The sequence below is a fragment of the Cyanidioschyzon merolae genome, chromosome 18 (genome assembly GCF_000091205.1).
Source record: "Cyanidioschyzon merolae strain 10D DNA, chromosome 18, complete genome".
Classification (NCBI taxonomy): domain Eukaryota; phylum Rhodophyta; class Bangiophyceae; order Cyanidiales; family Cyanidiaceae; genus Cyanidioschyzon; species Cyanidioschyzon merolae.
This window is the reverse complement of record NC_010144.1, coordinates 750162-765968: the sequence shown is the minus strand read 5'-3', so window position 1 is coordinate 765968 and position 15807 is coordinate 750162. Positions and strand designations below refer to the sequence as shown.

Here is a 15807-nt window from a genome sequence, read left to right as displayed (position 1 = left end):
GGGGGGGCCCGGCGTGCCACCCCGACAGCTGCCTTGGCCCGGGATCGTCCACTGAACGGGGGAGAGCGCGGCTCGGCCTCCGCCGACGGGGCGCGGTGCACTGCTCGCGACCTGCGGTGCGCGTGCGCTGCCGGGCGGGCGATTACGGGAGATTTCCCCGCAACTGTAGTTAAACTATCATGTCGTCAGGTTTCCGCCGCGTAGTTGTGCAGGTTAAAGCCGTTCGAGACCTCAGCGAGCAAGGAACAAAGACACGCGTGTATGTGCGCTCTAGGTTGGACACCTCGGTGCCGCTCGTAAACAACGATGATACGACGTTTGCAACCAACGTCATTGAAGTGACGCGGAAAAGCCCCGGTCCCTACACGTTTCTTGAAGAGAGTGGCGACGTGAATGTCTTTGAACTTCCCGACTTTGTTGTAGTCTGTGACGTAATGAAAGTCGGTGGCGGTTGCTTCAACACAGGGAAAGACGAACGTATTGCGACAGTGCGCATACCACTGGCAAAAGTCGAACTCGATATGCACGGTCAGTGCGAAATGTGGTACACCTTGCATTACCCCGCGAAACTGCAAAGCGCGAAGCGTGGGCGCTATGCGGGTAAGCTACTCGTTAGCATCTCTATGGAACAGAGGCCCCCGCGCACGTTCCAAATAGAAACCTATGCTTCACCAGGGGCCAAGTCGCCAACCGGCTCTGGCGATAACGGAGCGCACACGAGCAACATGAGCCCTGTGGGCGAGGGCGGGCATTTCACCCGTGATAGCCCACCGCTGTCGGCGAGTACCGCGCAGGCCCTCTAGGACGAGAGGCATTGCGCCGCTGTAGATGATGCTGCCGTGCCCGCGTGGATGCCGCACGCCAGCTGGCGGACGTGCTTTGGACGACGCCGTCTGTGAAAGAGCACCAGATCGTCGGGAGGTGTTCAAGGTCGATCAATGCGCAGTAGGCTATCGGCTTTTAATCGCGGCTGCCAAGAGAGCAGCGCGTTCAAGAACGATCTGTAATACATCAGAAACGCTCGGTAAAGGAGGTCTCTAACTAAAGCGAAAGTCCCGAGAAATTTTCAACCGAAATCCGACTCGAGATCTGGTAAACAAAGCCAACAGGACGAGATCCGTATTCAGCGGGGGGTGCTATCCTCTGCGTCCGGACTTGCGAAGACAACCTGGAAAAACACCACATCCTCAATGCTCGCTGCCGAGCATTGACGTCGAGTTTCGTTCGACGCGATGCGCCGCCGTCTCGCTTGTCCGTTCGGCACGCGATCTCGCCTGCGCTTTTCTTTGAAGTCGCATGATGCGAAAACACATGATTTTATTTCGCCCAAGTGTTTTTAGCATTTAAGAGCGGCAATGACCAAGGAATGAAGATCAATGGATTGTCAGGAATGCGGTAAAGAGGTCAATATCGAGCGTACCAAAGATCTTGCCGCTTTTTTTTGCGCTGGCTTGGTACCCGCAATCGAATAAACATCTCATTTTGTTTGTTAGAGTGTTCTGGTGCGTTTTTCCCGTAACAACTTTTTCTTAGAGACCCGCATCCGGTATATCCACCACCAACACCACCAATACCAAGCGAAGGCTCACATGCTCAAGCCGATTTGGAAGACGATTGTCCAGGCGCATGCATAAAGGAACATATATTCGCGTGATGCTCTCTCAGCCACTCGACTGCATGGACAATGTTATGCAATTCAGAGCGGATGCTTGCGAGGCAGCTCTCCACTTGTATCAGGTGCGCTTTGTAGATACTCATGTCGTCCGACGATGGATGCTCATGAGGAGGGCTCGATGTCGTCCATGCCCGAAGCCTCAACGCTTCCCCAAAGCTACCAACGTTCGAATAGCATCTGCTCGTAGTCTGCGTTCCGCAGTCGAGCAACCTCCCGTTTCTGTCGCTCATGGTCGCTAACACGGGTGGAATGTCAGCGTCCGTGGTTCTCAGCGACCAGCAATCGTCCTCGCCGCCGTCGTTCCGCAACTCCCAATGATTTGGCTCAGTCAAAGGATTCAGTGCTCTGGGATAATCATTAGGATCTACATGTATGACCGGGGCGTTCACGTGCTCATTCACTGTGTCGTATGTTTCCAGCGGCCGCGGTGAAGTAGACCTCCGGACACGCTTTCGTTCGATCGACAAGGCTCCTGACAACCGAGAAGCGTGTAGCACATTCGAGTCCGCAGCAGCGGGGATGACGTTAGCATTCAGCGCCTCAATTGGCTCCTGCACGATCAACGTAGAAGGGGCAGCTCGAATGGACGAGCTCCGTGCCTCTCTGGAACATCGGCTTTTCGGCATATTATCACAGCTAGGCCGATCGGTGCTCGATGCTGCGAGCTGTTCCATAAAAGTGCGAGTGATTGTTGCATGTTTGAAGCATATGATGTCGTGTTCCTCTGTATCGAGCAGGCGAGCGAACTCGAAGTATGTCATGACGCGCAGGAAACTTGCCCAGGAGCTCACACGAAGTGCGCCGCCAGGGCGGACGTACCGCTCCGTGAAGCGGTCGCGATCAAGAACGAGAATACGCTGCCCGTCCGCCGCCCAGTCAACCGTGCGTGGCGCAGGGTCCGTGCTCAGTACCCGAGCAAGTCCCAGTATAAACGCGGGCACACGGGTTGCCCTGCTGCCGTTCCGAGTCCGCCACTGAACACGCGAGAGCGCGTTCTCGCAGTGCTGGTTGTTGCTACCTGACCCCACGGGCACATTTGCCGTTCTGGACATATTTTAACCAAGTCTCTAGACCCTGTAACCGCTTGATTCTTTCGCAGAACTGGGCCCAAATGTTTCGGCAAAAATTTTGGTCTGTCACAGAGAGTCGGCACTGCTTCCAAGTCGTAGCGAGCAGCGACGCTGTAGAGATCAGTGTGGTTGTCGAAAAATGTTATTCACTTGAAGAATATACTTGTCTCGCGGGCGTCACGAGTCTTGGCACATGGCTCGAGCGCAAAACGCCAGCTCTAGTCTAACGCATTCGTTCACATCTTACCGCACGGGGGGATCATCAGCGGCTCGACGCACGGACCCGCACGCGTCAGCGTGCGCTGCGATGCATTGCATGCGCCGTCAAGAATCTCGCGCGTCCCCGCGCAACATTTGCTCGGTGCGGTTCCGCTGATCGACTCGATACGGGTACGGTCATCGGTTGGCCCGCGCTGCAGCTGCCGTGTGCAGAGAGGCGACGGAGTGAGCTTCGTAACATGAGAATTTCGATGCGGCAGTCGGTCTGGCGATTTCAAATAAGTCACGCCCGCCCTTCAGCAGGCTCTCCCGAGTGGCGAGCATCTGGACTGGATCGTTGCTCCAGCTGCCGCTGTGATAGACAGTTTCTGGGCATGGGCGTTCAGTGGCTCTGTGGACCGCGTCCGCTCGGATCCTGGTCTCGAAACGAGCATATCACATGCCGAGCTAGGCGTATTTCACGTGACAGGCAGTAATCTGTCACGAGCGGGGCGTATTTTCAGGCTAGCAGGTGCTCGACTCGCTCCTGTCAAGACTCGTACTCAGTGATCGCGTAAGGTATAGAGGGGTTTCCGGGGCGTCGCGAATCGATTAGCAGCTCAGCGATCGTTCGGAATGCAATAGACGCTTCCAAAAAGGCAATAGAATGGTTCTTACCAGACAACGCTCGTCTCTAGAGCCACTAGGCACTGGAAGGAGGTAGCCTGCATGGGATGCTTATGCGTGCGGACTTGGCCTCTTATATCGCTCGCCCAAGCGCGATCCGTTGACGTTCGCGCGCGGCAGCCGCCAGTCATCGCGTGAAGGCGCGCGCACGACGGCGGACACGTCGTGCATCACGGACGAAACACGGCGTAGTCCACAATATCCAGGTTCATACAGTTTTTAAAATCGCCGTCGATCGCAACTTCATCATCGCGTCTGGGCGCTGCGCGTGCGTGCAGCACCCGTACATCGCGACGAATGCGCATCGCCGTCGCTCGCGTTCAGCACGAAATATCTTGCTTCAGCGCGACTGCTGTACCCGTAACGTTTCAAGGGATGAAGGCTGCATTTCTGATTGTACCTTCGAACGCCACACACTTTTCTTCCGTATCAGTGAGCAAGACGAGAGCAACGTTTGCCGTGCGACGGACGTTTTTGCGGACGAGGAAAACGACGAGAGTCGCTGCGCTGCGGATGGCGAACGAAAAGCTCAACACTCAGATTCAGGAAGCTATCAAGAACGCAGAAGATGCGGCGAAGAAATATGGGAAAGCAAGCAAGGAGGCCAAAGTAGCCTGGGATTTCGTCGAGGAACTCGAGGCTGAGCGGTCCCACCAGGCTGCAAACAAACAGTCGGAAGATCCGTTGGAAAAGTATTGTAATGAAGTCCCAGAGGCGGACGAATGCCGTGTCTACGAAGACTAGGGAAGGTCGCGGCGGGGGTCCCTTGTAGCGGAAAGTTATTTCGTGTGTGTATGTTTGTGTGGTCTTCTCGCGGTTGGTTTGCCTTCTGAGTGAACTGCAGTGGAGTGCTGTGGCGCTTGCTCAGACCCGGGGTTTTTGTTTCCTAGAACGTGCAGGGGCGCACGAGCACTGCCCGTGTTGTCTGCCGACTTTGGGGCCAGCGGGCCCATGGCTCTCTGTTTACGATGACATACAGGTGCGCGCGAGCACTGGCCTGCGTTGCTTCCTGGCTTTTGAGAAAGCGAGTCATAGAACCGGGACTCGGCCACCAGCACAGGCGAGCCCATGTCGTTGTTTCAAGAGACGGCGGAAAGCTTTCAGTTTTCCGGATTCGTTGCGTAGAAGAATGCTTCGTAGCCGCCTGCACCTGTGCAGAATACAGGCGAGCAAGAGGGCCTCCGCTTTGGAATGAATTCCTGGTGTTTCCTTCCGAAGAGCCACTGCGCTCCGCGGGTATGAAGTATGTGCTCAGACGCGTAAACCAAATGCCTCGGTCGGGTTTTTTAGTGGTGTAAGAACGATGATTCTAACCAGCCCCGGCGGACACGCGATCACTGTCAGTAACCAGGGAATTGTCGGCCACGGGCCCATAGACGCTGGACGTCCCATAAGCGTCAGACGAGTCTTCCTGTCTGGAATAGCGTTCGGATAGAGACAGGCACATAGACACCCCAGTGTCGAGACGCTGCCCTTGACGTTCGCTGCGATGCTGGATACGCCGCGCTTGTCGCCACACGGCAACACGACGGGTTCCCGGTGCCTTGATGGCGGTCGGCTCGAGGAGTCGGTCGGATTATCACATGTTCTGCGCGAAAGCGATAGGCGGGCGCTTGATCGTCCTCAAGGCCGTTTACGTCACAGGCAATACCCGAAGCGTGCCCTAGTGAGCCGAGGTGTCGCGTAGCTCAGAAGCGGTGCTCGCGATCGCTTCAGTCGCACAGCGTCGGGTACGCTGTGCACCTACTGGGATTCCACCACAGCGAATGCGCTTGGCGAGACGTCAAACGGACTCGCTGGTCGGCCCCAAGAAATGGGGTCTTCCATACCGAAAGTTGCCGCTCATGAGACAGGGACGCGAGATCACCTCTGCTCCGGATCATGATGCGTTCGCTGCTCTGGAAAAAACGAGCCCCAATCACACAACACGCTTTACGTATTTGGTTTCATCCCTCACGATCCAAGCCGTCAAAACAGTTCCGCAAAGTCTTGGGCGAGTCGGACGTCTTTCCAGCTATCAACAGCTTATACCTGCACCCGTACAAGGAACTTTCTGGATGGACATGACACCAAAATCAAAGAAGGCATCCTGAAGGTCCGGTCTGCTTGACTCGTTCAGAGGATCGACAGCGCGCCACGCCACGTAAAAGTCACTGCCGCGAGCAACAGCGACGAGCTGCTTCAGCGCTAATGCGTTCGACGCAAATTTGATGACCCTAGGAGAGTTGAGTCTCGCGGCCAGAGAGTAGCGGGCGACTGGGTAGTCTGTCGCGGTAAAGTACGCCAGCGGCTTTGCGTAGTACGTAAAGTTGATGAACTGCTCGCTGGATAACAGTTCTGTGCCGTTGATGATCTTGTATGTTCCGAGGGCATCGTCTGGGAAAACGGTTGCGTGCTCCAACGCACCTCCAAAAATGATTTCCGTATCCGCGCGAAAGTCGTTCGTCTGACTGTGGTTATCGGTTTGGATGTTCGCGCCAGTGATCAGAACAGTTGCTGTCCTGCTGAAGTTGTATGTAGGCGGGTTCGGAGCCGGCGATGGATACGGGAAGGGTGGCGACCCCGATCCAACACTCTCACCCACGCCTCCGATGAAACTCTGACGCTCGAGAAGCGAGTCCGGCACCAGCAACAGCTGCTGCTCCTGCTGCTCTAAGGGTTCTGTCGGCACAGCGCTCGCCCTGCAAAGCACAATCAAGGCAAGGCACGTTAACACAAACAAGCTGTTTCTATGCATATTCTCTTCTGTATGAAGTACTCGTTTTAAAAACCAACGAAACAGTCAAAACACCTACTCTACAGGAATTTTGGATCCAGAGCCCTCATCGAAGACAAAAAAGGTGCTAGGTCGTCGCGAGCGCCGTCACCAGCGTGGCCTTTCCGCACCCAGGCCTGGATCCAAATTAGGTGTCTGGGCGCCCTCTGCCCCGTCATCGGCCACGAATGATCCGCACGCGAAGGCCCGCGCCAGAGGGGCCACAGCCCGCGCCATGTCCACGCATGTCGCATTCGGCAATCATCGCAGGGCGCCATCGCGGCCGCGGTGCCTGCGTGCCCGACACGCATCGATCCACGCAGCGTGGGGTGCGTGCGGCGCGTGTCACGACACGAGGCCGCGGTGCGTGCGTGTCTCTATGTGTCACAAGTGTGCCGCACATCCGTGCATGCATGCGGTGTCGCACAGCGGCGGATGCTGCCTTGAGGGGCTTTTTTTCCGATGGTGTAGCATCGATGAGACGAACCAGGAATCTTGGGGATGCACTCTGTGCCCTAGCAGTCAAGGAAGCGACACCCGGTCCGGGACGTTCCAGATGGTTCCGAGTTGCACGAACCTCAGAACGGACATCTTCTGCGGGGACTTTGGCTCGTGGGCGCGGTTTCCCGGGTACTGATCCTACCGGGGGCATCTACTGCTGCACCGGATGGACCCTGGCGCGGATACCGTACGGAATCAGAAAAGTTTTGACATGCTCCTGCGTGCGTCATCTCGAAGGCCTTTGGAAAGGGTGCCGCCGAACGATGCATCATCGGCTGCGGTCCATCGAGGCGAGTCCTACACAAGAAGCAACTTGATGGAAAGAGGCACGCAACCTCACCGATATTCTGCTTTGGAATTCTGTACGGCCAGGTGTTGCATTCCGGGGTTTCCAGACTCTGGTGCGCAGATGTGGCGGATTTTTTGGTTTCGGATCGATGAGTTGAACCAGACGCACCCGGGCGCACGGGTCTCGCCAGTTGCCGAGTTTCCAACGACATCTCTTCGGGAGAGGTGGTCACGCGCCGCCACCCCGCGAGAGCAATGTTCCCTGGTGTACGAGGCATGCGGTCGATAGAGTCTCACGCACCGAGCGCCGAGGCTACTGCGATGCCAAGAACCCTGGTGACGGACCTCATTGCATGCACGTGAACACGAGTACCGCCAATGCCGCAGATGATTTCTTTTCTAGTGCCAGAGACAGCCCTTGGCTGCCCAAGCTCGGGGTCTTCCTGGAGGCAACCAAGGACCTGAAGCGTGGCATAGTAGATCCACTCATGTGGGCAGAAAAACGAACGGTGAGGCTGCTTTCCCAACCGTTGTCGACGTTTGCACATCGCACTATGGCCAATACTTCGGGTAGAGCAAGGCGGGAAAGAGGACTAGCGGTCAAGTTCGCAACCGTGCGTACCAACGGTGACAAAGCATCGTTGGTAGCTTACTGGCGAGCTGCGAGCGCGAGTGCCGATTTATGATATGCGGAACGTCTCGCCATGGTGTGTAGAGCGGGCAGCATCTGCTTACGAGCAAGCAACCATTCAGGCGTCATCTAGTGCACCGCTGCCGTTTTGTATCCAGGCTTCGAAAGATCCACCAAGTTACCCAATTATCCAATGGCAGCGGTGCTCGCCGACGGCTCCGCGCAGTACCTACTGATAGCTGTCTGCTTCATATCCTCTACCGGTTCAACGGAAAGCAAAACCACGTGCTGTGCAGATTGTTGCCCAGCGGCAGCGCTGGATGAAATCGAATCGTTTTGCCAGCGTCCCATCTGCATCCCAGATCGGAGCCGCGCTATTCCCTGATGCTCCAGCATCCACTCCATTACAGCTATCATCCAGGAAAGCTCCTCCAGGTTGGGCCGTTCAACGCTGGGCCGTGGCAGCGCGTGGCCGCCTACGGTTACAAAGGGAACAGGCCATCCGTTTCGGGCGTCACGCGCAACCGGCCAGGCATACTCCTCGATCGCATCAAGGTCGTCAAAGGTTAGCGACGACTCCTCCATATAGATATGGACAAGCTCTGCATAGCGCCAGAATGGACGCGAGATCTGAGGGCATTCTGGTGCCCCTGGGCGCAACGACACCGCAGCGGCGGAGGCACTCAGTTGTGCGATCGCATCGCATTCAGTGGCGTGGCGGCTCCAGTCTGCCCGCTGAGCTTCCTCGTCAATATAGTAAGCACTCTTGCATCGGCTGCATCGATTTGCGTTTGGACCGGAAATGATCTGGCCAGTAAACGCGCAAAGAACAACGTCAGGGATACTATCCGCAGACACACTCGACACGGCTTCCGACGGCAGATACAGGGGGGCGTCTAGCGATTCCGCTTCTGATACGGTCGACGAACCTTCCTCGGTCTCTTTCTTGAGGCGCCGCATACTCGCGGCGTATCGCTTACGGGCTGCCCTGACAGACGGTAGACCAACGAATCCCGGGGTCTCGCCGCCGAGCACCGCAAGAAACCGTACGTGCCTTCGCCACCGCTCTGCCACAGGCCGCTGCATCACCTGTTCAACGCAGATGCTCTCCACACGGAAAAGCCACGACTCAGGTAACTCATCCCAGGGCTTTCGATGAAAGAGCGCGTATGCTAAACAGTAGTACTGGCCGACAAGGAGCTCGCACTTTGACAGGGGTAGAGCCTGCAAAATGTACCGGTTATCCGGACGGCCGTCGCGCCGTTCTCCGCCTGCGAGCAAGCCCTGTATCAGACCAGGTGCCTCGCTTGCCGTGCTCGATGCACCCTTTCCCTTAGCGATCAGGTTCTGAGCGAAACGTTGCATAAACTCGCGAACGCCATCCGCCTCAGCGAGGACAGGCGGGCTCCAGCAGTCCGCCTCCGCCGCTGCAGACCCTGCTCTGGAAACCAGTGCGTGCAGGTCCTGCGTCACTTGCTCGCAAACGAGAAACCGAACGGGGTCCGCGAGCGCTCTTGCAATGTTCCGATTGGTAAAACTAATGCTCGCGGGGCGTAAACTGGCCGCATTCTCGCGCTGCGGCGTGAGAACCTCATCCAGCAGGAACTCGAGCATCTCCCAGGCCGTTGCCAGCCTGCCGTCTTTAACTGCGTTTGGTGGAAACTTATGAGCGCGTAGAGCTCCGTTCGGATAGAGATCAAGAATGAGCATGCACGGAGGGCGTACCTGTTTCCCGTCCGCGCTCCCCAGCCACAACCGTAAACGCTTTACAACGAACTGCCAGTGGTCTCGACTGGCGGGTCGTCGCCTCGCCATACGCAGTTTTGACAGAATGCGGTCTCTGGTTTCCGTATCATTACCGTACCACGGTGGTACAGACACCCCGGGACTAGCTGCAGTCATGCAGAGCGACGATCTCGTCGACTGAAGTGTTCAAGCGTTCGTTTCTGGGTTCCGACCCGCGGCGCCCCTGCAGAAACGCGTTCCGAAAGCGCCTCGCATCACGTTCATGCTCGAAAGCGCACGACACCCAAGTAAGCATAAAATAGAACAGGTTCGGGTAGTTCAATCGCGCGTACCCCGTAAAATGTTGGACTCGTCCACCGATCATCAACACAAGTCTTTTTCGGGTTGTTCTGCGGGTGCTTTCTATCCATGTCTCTTCTCTCCGGGTTTAGATTCGCTGGTCTCTGCTTCCGCTCCAGCTGAATTATTAGCCGTCCGAGGATGCTGATGGCAGCGCTCAAGTCCCGATTTCGTAGCTTTCACCCGTTGTCAAAGCACTTCATGCACATATGGCAGTAGTGATCTATGCTGTGCTTGCCATTCGCACCGTCTCTGTACACAGACTTGGTGCGTCCAGCGCAATCGTGGCTCTTAGATGTGCTGAGTTGCTCCCATACGTCCGCGACACCTGTTCCGCCAAACGCTGGACTATCCAGCGTGAATGCTGGCGTCATCACTCGTTACGTGCCCTTGACAGATGCAAAAGTCGCCCCTCGTTGCACTCCTTCGTTTCCGGGCCCGTTTCCGTATGCTTCGATCAAGCGCTTGTTCAGGCTGCTCATATCGTCGAGTACGCTGTGCGCTGCATGCACAAGTGCACGCTGTTGCATTCGAGAGAGGATTTGTGGAACGCGATCTTGTCCATCATGAAGCATGCAGCGGAAGCAAAATCAGTGTGGGAGAACAAATCGAGAACTGTCGATATCTCTAGGCTCCATTCGGGCGAAGCGGTGACGCACGCTCCATGGGCAGCGAACGACATGATGACTGGATTCGGAGTCCAAGACCCTTTTCGATTCAAGAAGATGAAACTGGAACCGCTTGGAGCATATCCCGTGAGAGGTGCCGCGCTACTGTGGAATGCCATTTCATCGATGGCCATGAAGAGTGGAGGATTTGTGATTCGAACGGAACCGCTTCTCTGACGTGCAATATTCTGGGAACTGTAGGCATGAATCCGTGAAGAAGCTGTCACTGTGCGACAACGAGTTTTGTTTTCTGGTCCATCCAGCGACGCGAATGGCTGCACCAACGAGTTGCCTTAAAACAGAAAGATCCAAAATCTGAATAATACGTCATTCGAGCATGCTTTCCGTAAGGAATCGAGAAGAATGGACGCTTGTACGCTTGAATTGGATGATCGTATCGTCCATTGTACGAAACCTTGTTCGTAGGCGTCGTGAATCATTGTAATGCCAGTGTCGTCATGAATTCCAGCAGCAAAGATTCCAAGATGCGACGCGGAAGGCATGACCGAAAATCCTGAATCTGGCTATGAATCCGTACGCCTTCCAGTCTTTCGAATCGTTTCTGTTTCACTTCCGCTGCGGTGCATAGCAGGGGATCGAAATCCCCGTACAATGTACCCCATCGACCGTAGACGAATCGCCTATAAGATATATACTCTTTACTGCACAGAGCGAGGAGGACTGCACTCCTCCATCAGGTCAGTCATACCACAGTACTCAGATGCTTTAGGAACACTGAAAGAAACAATTATACGCGCTCTTCGTCAAAACCGGATATTCTCCAAGTCTGCTCGCTGTCGATGGTAGAAAACGGCCAGTTGATCTCCTTACGAAAGGCAAAGCGACGATAGAGGCTGACACCAGCGTCTCTGCTTCTGAGCGGATTGTTCGTGTCGTACCGAAACCACGGGGATACGGTTGCAAAAACAGAGTCCAATTTCACACACAGCCTTCTTCCGCCGAAATCGCAGCTACAGTGTTCCTGGAACGTCGCGATCGGAATGAAGCAGAGGGACGTCAGTTTGTTTTTCCAGTCGATGAGACGTCTTTCGGACCAAACAGTTGGAGTGTTTTCGGATATTCGCGGAGCAAGGAGCCAGTTGAATGTACGATTGAATTCGAAGAGAACGACGATATCATCCCCTGGTCTAGCTGGAGTGGAATTATTTGGCTGCCTCAGTTTTGCCCGTAGAGAAGGCGCATGCAGGACCGCCAACCGCTTCGTCGCATCATCGACGACTTTTCCACTAGCGTCTGGCGACATCCTTCCATTGGACAACGTGGTATTTCACCATTGCCGCTGCATTCGAGCTATTGGCGATTCGATCGGCATAGAGCTGCTTTTCATTCCTCGGTACGCTCCATGGTTCAACGGTATTGAAGGAGTGCTTTGTATCGTTAAAAGTACCGACGGATCCTTTGGGTGAATCGCTGAAGCGTTCAACACACGGCGGCACACCGGTGCACATGTCGTCTCTGTCCCGAAAGTCCCTCTCCCTCCGGGACGGACCTCACCTAGGGACATAAACAAGTGCATTCATTTCCAACGTACAAAAATCTAAAGAAAAGTTTCGGGGATGGAAGTCGGCGGTAGTAGAGGGCCGTCATCCCGGGGTTCCACGAAAGAACGAAGAAAATTCTCGTCCCGCCGTCCATCGAGCGCAGAAGAGCAAGTGACGAAGAATAAGAAGGGTGGAGATAAGCGAGCAACAGTGTTTGCCCGACATGACGGTGAAGAGGTTTTCGTGGAGTAGAGGATACGAGTTCGAGGACTCCTCCATGCCTTGGTGAGTTCAACCGGCATCAATGCACGCAAGGAGTTCTTCAACCAAGACCTCCATGCCGCCCTCGATATCAGGAGACGTGCGGTGCTGTAGCTGAGACCCGTGGAGTTGACGCGATCTTACTTCATGGGGACAACCCCTCAGGCTCGAAGTGTGCAGGTAGAAACTGAAGCCGATCGTAGGTGCCCGGCCATAAAATGACTTGGAGGCGTCTGTGCGTGGGTATTTAGTGACCATCCGTGGCAGCGAAAGGTTTCTTGTTCCATTGAACACAATCTATGACAAACACGAACAATTTATACAGTGAGAGACGCTGCACCCTTATGCAGGCATCAGGGCCTGCCGCCTCTCACAAGCTTGCCAGACATTTGGAGCAGTAGCGCTCGTGCGCAAGGACTTGCGTGCATATGCGTTATCGCCCGTCTTTCATCGTCCAGTCAACGAGCTTGCTCCGGTCGCAACAGCGCTGGGGAAAGTGTTGCCGCCGAACTAGGTCTCCTCGTTGGATGCCAGGGACCACGTCAATGTCGATCTCGCCTGTTCACCAGTCACTTTGTCGAACGGCGGGTGCTGTGCGGGTCTTGCTTTCACCAGCACCGGTGGCTACCCGCGAAACTGCTACCATCGGTGTTCCGGAACGTGATCAAGTGCCCGAGAGCGATCAATGGGACCTGTCTCGTCTATACGCGGACAAGTCGGAGTGGGAGCGGGACTTTACTGCATGTTCAGGGCCGTGGGAGAAGCTGCTTTCCTTCCGTGGGCGCGTGACACAGTCACCCGAAACCGTTCGCCAGGCTCTCGAAGAGTACCTGAGGATAGCCCGCGTGATTGAGCGTGTGTATACGTATGCTCATCTCTTGCACGATGAGGACTTGCGGAACGAAGCAGCCAAGAGCATGTACGCGCGAGCCGTGGACTTGCACACCCGCTATGCAGAGCAGACATCTTTCCTCGAGCCGGAGTTGGTGGAGGTGCCGAATGACTATCTGGAACCTGGGAAAGGCCTTGAGCCGTACAAGCACTACCTAGAGCGAATTCGTCGACAAAAGGCGCATACACTGAGCGCAAGCGAGGAGGCACTCCTCGCGGCCTCGACGAAAGCGACGTCCGCATCAGCTCGGGCGTTTTCTGCGATGAATGACGCCGACTTTGACTTTGGATTCGTTCAGGATGGCCAGGGGAACTCGATTGCTCTATCTCATGGGAGTTACGGCACATTGATGCGCAGCAAAGACCGCACCCTGCGTCGGAACGCATTCACGACGCTTCACGGGAAGTATCGTTCGTTTGAGAACACGCTCGCAGAGCTGCTTTCGGGCGCGGTCGAGACGCATGTGTTCCATGCCAAAGCGCGACGATATCGCTCGGCTCTCGAGGCGGCGCTGACACCGAACGCGATCCCCACGAAAGTCTACGAAAACCTCTTGGATACCATTCGCAAGCATGGTCTGCACCATCATCATCGATACGTTGCGCTACGGCGGCGCCTCTTGGGTGTGGATCGTGAGGACGACGGCCGTATTCACATGTATGACATGTATGCACCACTTATTCCTGACGTGGACCTCGCCATGCCGTACGAGGACGCTGTCAAGTCCGTACTGGCATCGCTGGCACCCCTCGGAGACGAATACCTGCGGGTCGCGTCTGCCGGGCTCGGAGAACGCCGTTGGGTGGATCGTTACGAGAACAAAGGCAAGCGCAGTGGCGCATATTCATCCGGCTGTTATGACAGCGAGCCGTACATTCTTCATAATTACGACCCGGCGAACATTAATGACGCGTTCACGCTGGCGCATGAGCTCGGGCACTCGATGCATAGTCATTTCAGTCGCCAACATCAACCCTATCACTATGCAGACTATTCGATCTTTGTCGCAGAGGTTGCCTCAACGTTCAATGAGGAGCTTTACTCCCGTTATCTCTTTCGCACGAAAGCCAACAGCAGGGCGGAAAAGGCGTATCTCGTGAACCGGTCGCTAGAGGATTTACGTGGTACACTCTTCCGTCAAGCAATGTTTGCGGATTTCGAATTACGTATCCATAGAATGGCGGAGGAAGGTCATCCCTTGACGCCTGCAACGCTCCGGCAGACATATCGCACACTCAATGAAGAGTGGTTTGGAACGGATGGCGTTTGTATCGACGAGGCGATTGAATGGGAGCTCTTCCGCATTCCCCATTTCTACTACAATTTCTACGTGTACCAGTACGCGACGGGGATCAGCGCAGCACTCGCTCTTGCGGAGCGGGTGCTCAGCGGCGGCACGGCAGAACGAGATGCCTACTTCGCCTTCCTGCGAGCGGGATCGAGCGTGGATCCCATTGATGCCTTGCGCATTGCCGGTGTCGACATGACAAGTCCGGAGCCGGTTCAAGCGGCGCTGCGGCGCTTTGGTGCTCTGGTCGATGAATTGGATCAGCTCACGCGCTGATCGGCACGACTTGGTCCATAAAGCCGATCGTATGTGTGGGAACTCTAATGCCGCTGATGCATCTAGCCGGTGCCAGCGGTGCGCTCCAGGCGCTCGTCGATGCGTTCTCCTGAAAGCACGCCAGAGCGGGTGCCTCAGGATTATCCAACAAGCTCCTACGTCCAGGAAAGTAGACCATCTGTGTCGATTCAGTCAAGAAATGCGGTAGGCACGGCATATGGAGCCTTGCATCGAAACCGCTGGGCGTCTACGGTGGCTCGCTTTGACGGCTCGGTACAACGGGGAATCCGAGCGGGCTGTGCGGCTTGCACAGCGTCCCCAAACCGCCGACACACCCGCCTATTCAAGACGCGTTCCCTTCATCAAGATTTGAGGATATGGAAGCGCCGGGTATGGTCCTGCTGCTCCCCAATCTGCTGGGTGAACGCTTCGACCGCAAAAGTGCGTCTCGGTCGCCACATGTGTCCATTATCGCCCGCGGTTTCTTTGCGAGAAGCGCGTATCCGACCCGCGTCCTCCAAGGGAGCATTGCAGTTTACAGAGCTCAGCTGAGAGCCAAATCGGCTGCGCGAGGAACAAGTGCACAGGTGCATGTTCAGGTGCTAGGTTCCGCTTCGGACACCTCATGCAGCCTCGCGATATGTGAACACAGGCCGCAGGCAAGTGCAGATGCACGCGGCATGACCCCAGCGGCTACGGCTTCAGCACACAGCCGAAGAGCATTTCATGGAAAACTGAGCTGTCGCTTGCGTTGCCTCGGGTGAAAAAATTGCACTGCCTCCAGGACCGATCTGGTGAGCGGAATCGTCCCTGGTAAACACAACACTGTCGAATGATGGAAGACTGTAATCGTTCCCGAGTTGCCCAGGGAAACTGTTCTTGGTGAATAGATACGGCGCTCGAGTTATTCTGGGAGGCTGCACCCTAACATCCTAATGCCTTGATCCATTGGAGCGTACAATGCCGCCTCTCCGCGCTACTGAGTTTTTTCGTCCTAAATCTGCAGCGTTTCATCTCAATGCACATACGG

General features: G+C 55.7%; 4 protein-coding genes across 4 annotated transcripts; 2 read left to right on the top strand and 2 right to left on the bottom strand.

Moving 5' to 3' along the window:
* Positions 1–1593: 1593 nt before the first annotated feature.
* Positions 1594–2727, bottom strand: CYME_CMR316C (hypothetical protein; the record flags this gene model as incomplete). Its single annotated transcript, XM_005538505.1, has 1 exon — positions 1594–2727. One exon carries the CDS (start codon positions 2725–2727, stop codon positions 1594–1596), a length of 1134 nt encoding a protein of 377 aa, XP_005538562.1.
* A 1278-nt stretch (positions 2728–4005) lies between these two features.
* On the top strand, positions 4006–4374 carry CYME_CMR315C (CP12 protein, chloroplast precursor; the record flags this gene model as incomplete). Its single annotated transcript, XM_005538504.1, has 1 exon — positions 4006–4374. One exon carries the CDS (start codon positions 4006–4008, stop codon positions 4372–4374), a length of 369 nt encoding a protein of 122 aa, XP_005538561.1.
* Positions 4375–7991: 3617 nt separating this feature from the next.
* CYME_CMR314C (hypothetical protein) lies at positions 7992–9707 on the bottom strand (the record flags this gene model as incomplete). Its single annotated transcript, XM_005538503.1, has 1 exon — positions 7992–9707. The coding sequence occupies one exon, from the start codon at positions 9705–9707 to the stop codon at positions 7992–7994; it is 1716 nt and encodes a 571-aa protein (XP_005538560.1).
* A 3042-nt stretch (positions 9708–12749) lies between these two features.
* On the top strand, positions 12750–14777 carry CYME_CMR313C (probabale oligoendopeptidase F; the record flags this gene model as incomplete). The annotated part of the gene is made up of 1 exon (XM_005538502.1): positions 12750–14777. The coding sequence occupies one exon, from the start codon at positions 12750–12752 to the stop codon at positions 14775–14777; it is 2028 nt and encodes a 675-aa protein (XP_005538559.1).
* Between the last annotated feature and the right edge of the window lie 1030 nt (positions 14778–15807).